Raw genomic sequence first — 7,381 nt, forward strand, 5'->3', positions numbered from 1 at the left:
CATCTGCTGTTGCTGCTTCCGCTGCTGCTGCTGCTGCTGCTGCAGGCTATCTGAGCTGCACGAGCTGCTGCAGAGCGTGGTGGCTGAGCACATCATTAGCGCCTACTTGCTGGGGGACGAGGAGACACTTCGTTTGGTGCGGCTGCTGTTCTTGCTGCTGCTGCTGCTGCTGCTCTTGCTGCTGCTGCTCTTGCTGCTGCTGCTCTTGCTGCTGCTGCTGCTGCTCTTGCTCCTGCCGCTGCTGGTGGTTCTTTCCTGGGGCCCTCAGGGCCCTTGCGCCCCTCATTTACTAATTTGTTGCCTCTTATTTGTTGCTTCCTATTTATAATTATATTTATTTGTTTTAATTATTTATTTATTTATTTATTATTGCAGCACTGCGGAGATGGGGCCTTTGCTGCTTTAAAAGCTTCCATTGACGAACGCAGGCGGCTGCAGCTGGAGCTGGACCCTTCCATTTTGCTGCTGGGGCAGGTAGAGCTCGTTGGTGAGTTTTGCTGCTGCTGCTGCTGCTGCTGCTGCTGCTGGAGTTTTTTGCGTCTGCTGCGCGGTGGCGGGTGTGCATCTTTGCTGCTGCTGCTGCTGCTGCTGCTGCTGTGGGTCTTGGACGCTGCTGCTGCGTGGCGGCTGGCGCGCATGCTGCTGCTGCTGCTGCTGCTGCTGCTGCTGCTGCAGGGGCGCGTCGGAGCGGCGTGGAGAGCGGGGAAAGTCCCTGGTTTGTGTACAGTTTTGAATGTCAACAAATAAATTGTTTGAGAAATCAAAAAACAAAAAAAGTAATTCAAGGAGCAGCAGATGACATCCGGCGGGTGGTCTACTCCGTTGCGGTGTCTAGACACCCCAAGCCCGAAGCCCCGGGTCTTCTTTATCCTTGGATGGTATTCAACACTTTTAATTTTAATTTAAATATTTAAACTTCATTTCAAATTTTTATTCTAATTTAAACATTTAAACTTCATTTCAATTTCACTTTTAATTCACTTCCAACTTGCTGCTGCTGCAGCTAGCTCGAAAACGGGCTGCTCCAAATGGTCTTTGCTTCCTCGCTTGCCTGCTGCTGCTGCTGCTGCTGCTGCTGCTGCTGTGGACCGCTGCTGCTGCTGCGGCCCGCCGCTGCGGCTGCCTGCTGCTGCGGTCTTCAAGTTCCCACAGCGCCTCCGCTGCAGTGCTGCTGTGTTGCTGCAGCAGCAGAAGCACTTCAGCAGCAAATGAGTAAAAAATGGTTTTTAAATAAAATAGGGAAATGTTAATGCTTTTTGGGGCATACAGACACCAGGAGCACTTCAAAAAGGTAATATTGTTTATTTGTTTTTTCTTTTTTTGTTTCCTTTTGCTGCTGCTGCTGCTGCGCTGCAGATCAGGGAAATCGCCATTATCGGCAATGAACCCGTCTGGTGACCCCAAACCCTAAACCCTCGGCGAAGCAGGGCCGCTGCTGCTGCTGCAGCAGCAGCAGCGCAGCAGCAGCGCAGCAGCAGCAGCCGCGCAGCAGCAGCAGCAGCGGCAGCAGCAGGTGGCGCTCCGCACGGCCTCTAAGGCCCAGGGGTTGTTCTTAACATCTTTTTGCTTCTTTTAATTGACTCGTCATTGTATAGTTCATTTACAGTGAAATTGGCCCTTATTTGTTTTATTTTTCATTTGATAAACTCAGGAGAAAAGGCACTAAAATATTTCAAAAAAAAAGCACATCAACATTTGCTGCTGCTGCTCCTTGCTGCTGCCAGCAGCTGCAAGTGCCTTCCTCATGCTCAGAGGAGCCCTCTTGGGGGCCATCAGGGGCTCCCAAGGGGTTCCTAAGGGGCCCCATTGGGGGCCCCCAGGGGCCCCTCAGGGGCCCCCGAAGGGGCCCCCTAGGGCGCCCTCTTGGGGGCTCCCCTGAACATAAACAGGTGGGGCCCCTAAGCGGCATTTTGCTGCCATGGGGGACCTATAGTCCTACGGGGGCCCCTATAGGGGCCCCTATGGGGGCCCCCATAGAGGCCCCCAGGGGGTTCCTATACTGGCAAAAGGGGCCCCCAGGGGGCCCCCCTGTTGGCCCTCAAGCCGCCAAGCTGGGCATCTGTTAGAGACTCTCTAGGGGCCCCATTAAGGATCTCCAAGAAGGGGGCCCCCCAGGGTCATTAGACTACTGGGGGGCCCCCTTGGGCCACATTAGACTGGGGGCCCCACTGAATGCAGGGGGTCCCTATGGGGGCCCCCATAGGGGCCCCCTGGGGATTCTTATTTGAATAAGGGGGCCCCTATGGGGGCCCCTCTAGGGTGCTTGGCTGCCACTGTGGGGCCCCTTTCGGGGCTTTTGTACGCCACTGGGGGGGCCCTTAAGGGGGCCCCCAGAGAAGTTCAAAAGGGCCCTTTGGGGGGCCCCCAAGAGGGCCCCATGGGGCCCCTGGGGACCCCCGGTACCCTTTGGGGGACCCCAGGGGCCTCACTGCGGGCGGAGTGGCAGTAGCTATAGCTGCAGCAGCAGCTGCTGCTGCTGCTGCTTTTCCCCAGTCTCAGCAGCAGCTGCTGCTCTGTGCATGCAAATGGTGTAAAGGCGGCGCTATGGAGCAGCCAAAACTACAGCAAGTTGCTGCCTCAGTCCCAAATGCTGCTGCTGCAGCGCAGCAGCAGCAGCGGTCAGTGATGCTGCTCCAGCAGCAATGATGCTGCTGCAGTAGCAGTCAGCGCTGCTGCCGCAGCAGTAGCAGCAGCTCCTGCAGCTGCTGGCTGCTGCTGCTGCTACAGTTGCTGTGCCCAAAACGACCACCAGCGAAACTGGAGGGCAGCAAGTCCTGCCAGCAGCAGCAATTGCAGCAGCAGCAGCAGCTGCAGCAGTAGCAGCAGCAAGCCCGTTTGACAGAGACCGAAATGCAAAGAAAACGAAGGAAATAAAGACTGTACCCGCGTGTGGGGTTTCGGGTTCAGGCCAACCGCTAAACCCTAAACCCTAAACCCTAAACCCTAAACCCTAGCCCTGCCTGAGGAAGGCGAGGGCGTAGGGTTTCTGCTGCAGACTAGCAGCAAGGGCCTCCAAAGTGCCTGCTGGCAGCTGCGGGTTTCTTGCCATTTGCTGCAGCAGCTGCTGCGCTGCTGCTGTCAGCTCGGGGCCCAGCCGCCGTGCTGCTCCTGGGAAGGAGGCCTCGCAGGCGCAGGCCTGCACACACGCAGCAACACCCCAGCTAGCTAGCTAGCTAACTAGCTAGCTAGCTAGTCCCTGGCTAGCTAGCTAGTTGTGTGTCTGGCTGGCTAGCTGGCCCTCTAGCCGGCTAGACAGCTAGCTGGCTTTAAGCCTAAGAAGGTGGCTATAACTAGCTGTCTAGCTAGCTGGCCGTATACTTAGCTATGTGTACAGCTAGCTAGCTAGCTAGCTAGCTAGCTATTATGTGTAGCTAGCTACTATGGCTAGCTAGCTAGCTACATCGGCCTCCGCAGAGCTTTGCTTGAAATCTGCAGCTCATCTGGCTAGCCTCGGCTGCATACTCCGCTAGCCAACTGCGCCTAGGGACCTAGCCAGCTAGCTGACTAGCTAGCTAGCTAGCTAGCTTGCTATCTGGCTGCATAAATACCTAGCTAGCTGGAAGCTGGTTGGGCAGCTGGCTAGCTGGGTGGCTAGCTGTTTGGCTATTTGGCTAGCTGTATGGCTATCTGGCTAGCTGTGTGGCTAGCTGGCTAGCTGTGTGGCTAGCTGGCTAGCTGCGTGGCTAGCTGGGGTGGCGGGCCTCACAAACATGAACTGCTGGGCGTGCTGCAGCACCAAGTCGGGGTGCTTGGCAGCTAGCTGCAGCAGCGCCTGCAGCACCATTTTGCTTTCTTCTCTATCTGCTGCTAAGGGCAAATGCGACAGCAGCAAAACGAAAACCTTCTCCAGCGGCAGCCCCGCAGGCTCTTGCAGCAGCATAGCAGCAACAGCAGAACACGCGTTGTCGATGGTGCTTTGTTCCGACTTGTTCAGCTCCTGCACGCCCAAACCCTAAACCCTAAACCCTAAACCCTAAACCCTACACCCTAAACCCTTGACGCCGAGCCTGCGCGCTCAAACGCGGCCTTCTCACTCGGCAAAGCAGCTAATCGACCAGCAGCAAAACCGCAGCAGCAGCTACAGCCCCACCAGCAAACGCAGCAGCAGCAGCAGCAGCAGCAGCTCACTTCGCGGGACCTAAAAATGGGATGCAGCAGCCGCAAGAACTCCATTGTTTTGCTGCTAACAGCTGGAGACGTTCCCGCAACCTGCAAGACACCAACAAGATAACAACTTCTACTGCAGCAGCTGCAGCAGCAGCAGCAAAACGGCGCCAGCCAAGCAACAGCTCCTGCTGCCACTCGCCCTAGAAGGGCAAACGAGCTGCTGCTGCAGCAGCAAACGGAGCAGCAGATGCGCCAGAGAGGTCAAACCAGGTGCAGCAGCAGACATTACAGCAGCAACAGGATAGCTCTCTGTCCACGAGAGGCTTGTAGCAGCAAAAGAACAGCAGCACCAACAGCAGCAGCAGAGTCTCCTCAGCAGTACCAGCAGAAGCAGCAACAGTCTCTCCAAGAGAAGCAGCAGCAGCAAGCGCCACGCCAACAGCAGCAGCAGCAACAGCAAGCGCCGCCCCAATAGCAGCAGCAGCCGCAGCTGCAGCAGCAGCAGCAGGCTGACCTCGTAGATGACGCTGAGGCAGAAGCAGGCGTTGCGCCTGCAGTCCTCATCTTCCTGCTGCAGCACACCTTCAGCAACAGCCTTCAGCACTGCTGGCAGCGACGCGTAGGGCACTGCAGCAGCACCCATCTCCCGGAACACCTGCAGCAGCAGCAGCAGCATGTCAAACGCTGCAGCAAATCAGCAGCAAACCTGCTGCGGCCAAGCAGCAGCAGCAGCAGTAGCAGCAGCAAATCAGCCACTGCAGCAGCAAGAGCATACTACTCTCAAAATCTTAGGCGTGTGGGGCCTGTAGTGAAGAGCAGCAGCAGCAGCAGCAGCAGCAGCAGCAGCACACCTCAGCGAAGCAGCCGAGGCCTATTGCGGCGTAGGCCTTGGAGTGCTTGTGAGAAGCAAGAGCCAAAATGTGGGGATGCAGCTCTGCATATGCTGCGCAGAAAATGTTGATGTTGCAGTTTGCTGCTGCTGCTTCTGCTGCTTTTGCTGCTTCAGGGTCTGCTGCTGCTGCTACTGCTGCGCTGCCTTGTGCTGCTGCGCTCGCGAACGCCGACAAAAAGGCAACCAGCCCTTCAAACAAGTACTCTTCTTCCTGGCGGGAGTCATCTTCCTGCGCAGCAGCAGCAGCAGCAGCAGCAGAGGTGGCAGCAGTAGTGCTTTGAGGAGACGCGGAGGCGGCAGGAGAGAGCGGACGCAGCAGCAGCAGCAGAGGCAGCAGCAGCACTGCTAGCAGCAGCAGTAGCACAAACGGCAGCAGCAGCAGCAGCAGCAGCAGCAGCTAACGTCGTCTACGTCCTGGTTGAGCTGGCAGATGTGGGTCCCCCGCAGCAAGTTGCTGCACTGCTGCAGCAAACTCTCCCGCTGCTCTTTGCTGAAAATTGCTGCTGGCCCCACACCCTCCAGCACAGTCCCCAAGGCAGAAAACGCGTCTCCTACTGTCTCCTTGTCCACGTCCTGCAGCAGCAGCAGCAGCAGCAGCAGCAGCAGCAGCAGCGGCTCAGGAATGGTGCCTGCTTCGAAGCTGCAAGCGCTGTAGGCCATCTGGAAGTAGCACCGGCGACACCAACGAGATCAGCAGCAGCAGCAGCAGCAGCAAGGGCAAAGAGAGCAGCAGCAGCAGCAGCTAGAGCAAAGAGAGCAGCAGCAACAGCGACAGCAGCAGCAACAGCAGCAGCGGTACTTCGCTGATAATGGCGAAGAGAAGCGGGTACAGCTGTGTCTGCCAGAGCTGCAGGACGTGCGGCTGCAGCGGCTGCACGGCATTCTGCTGCTGCTGCTGTTGCTGCTGCTGCTGCTGCTGCTGGTCCTGCTGCGGCTGCAGCGTCCTGTGGGCCGCCAGCAGCACAGCAGCAATTAAGAATCCCGCCTGCTGCCGCGCAGCGTCGTGGAAGTGGGTCTTCAGCACCTCAATGGCCTCGCAGGTCCTGCAGCACAGCAGCAGCAGCAGCAGCAGTAGCAGCAACACACGGGGCAGAGGTGTCTCCCAACAGAAGCCACAAGCAGCAGCAACGGCAGCAGAATAAGATGCAGTGCTAGCTGCACCAGCACAAGCACCAGCACCACCACTGGCATCAGCAGCAGCAGCAGCACACGAGTAGCAGCAGCAGCAGGACAAGTAGCAGCAGCAGCAGCAGCAGCAGGCACATACTTTTGCAAGTATTTCATGCAGTGGCCCCCGCAGTTCTCCCACAAAGCTCGTAGGCAAAAAGCAGCAGAGTCGAGCTCGTCGAGATACCCTGTAGCAGCAGCAGCAGCAGCAACAGCAGCAGCAGCAATGTCCGCTGCCCCGAGCCTCCCGCCCCGCCCTAAGCAGCAGCAGCAACAGCAGCAGCAGCAGGAGCCGCTGCTGCTGCTGCTGAGTCCCCCCTGCGGCGTTCGCCGCCCGCCTTGCTCTGTTGCTCCCTGCGCGTGCTAGGGTTTAGGGTTTAGGGTTTAGGGTTTGGGCCTCGCCGTCTCGAATCTGCAGCTCTTTGCTGCTGCTGTCGGCCTCGTCGCTGCTGTCAGCAAGGCCAAAGTCTGCTGCTTCTTCGGGGACTACAAAACCCTCGCTGCTGAACAGAGACGCCAAGACCCGCACCATCACCTCCTGCAGCACACCACACCCCTGCTGCTGCTGCTGCTGCTGCTGCTGCTGGTGCTGCTGCGGCTGCTGCTGGTGCTGCTGCTGCGGAAGAAGGCACAGCCGGGTCTGCTGCTACTGCTAACGCTGCGCTGCTGCTGCTGCTGCTGCTGCTGCTGGTTTACCTCGAGGAAGGGGACGAATTCTTCCTTGAGAGCAGCAGACACGTCTCGGAAGCAAGCAAAAGCTTCGTCTCTTATTTCATGTGCTGCTTCTGGAGGAGTGTCTCCTTGAGAGTCTCCTCCGTCGACTTGCTGCAGCACGAGCTGCAGCAGCTGCGGCAGCTGCTGCAGGTAGCACTGCGGGGACAGTCCCTTCACGAGGCCCCCAATGACTCCGATGGCTCGGGCTTTTGTTGCAGGCGAGCAGCCCTCTCCTGCTGCTGCTGCTGCTGCTCCCCCTGCTGCTGCTGCTGCTGGGCTGCCACGCGGCACCGTCGGCGACCGAATTATCTTCTCCAGCAGCAAAAACAAATCTGCAGCAAAAGGGTCCAGTGGCCGGGGCCCCCCAGGGGCCCCTCCGGGGGCCCCCCCGGGGGCCCCCCCTTCCCCATCCTCTTCATCAGGTACACTCGCCACAGCAGCAGACCGAATGGCGCTGAGGCAAACCTCTTTCACGTTGTCGCTTGGAGCTGCAGCAGCAGC

At 58.1% G+C, this 7,381-nt stretch overlaps 2 protein-coding genes across 2 annotated transcripts; both read right to left on the reverse strand.

The window, feature by feature from the left end:
- Positions 1-46: 46 nt before the first annotated feature.
- ETH_00017975 (uncharacterized protein) lies at positions 47-286 on the reverse strand (the record flags this gene model as incomplete). Its single annotated transcript, XM_013373688.1, has 1 exon — positions 47-286. The coding sequence occupies one exon, from the start codon at positions 284-286 to the stop codon at positions 47-49; it is 240 nt and encodes a 79-aa protein (XP_013229142.1).
- Positions 287-2,950: 2,664 nt separating this feature from the next.
- ETH_00017980 (uncharacterized protein) lies at positions 2,951-7,293 on the reverse strand (the record flags this gene model as incomplete). Its single annotated transcript, XM_013373689.1, has 10 exons — positions 2,951-3,136; positions 3,707-3,937; positions 4,129-4,209; positions 4,622-4,762; positions 4,959-5,228; positions 5,402-5,572; positions 5,799-6,042; positions 6,267-6,354; positions 6,569-6,704; positions 6,863-7,293. Coding segments are annotated over 10 exons (1,979 nt in total), but the record flags the coding sequence as incomplete, so codon positions are not given.
- Positions 7,294-7,381: the final 88 nt, after the last annotated feature.

This window comes from Eimeria tenella, genomic scaffold (assembly GCF_000499545.2).
Source record: "Eimeria tenella Houghton genomic scaffold, Eth_scaff168, whole genome shotgun sequence".
Lineage (NCBI taxonomy): Eukaryota > Apicomplexa > Conoidasida > Eucoccidiorida > Eimeriidae > Eimeria > Eimeria tenella.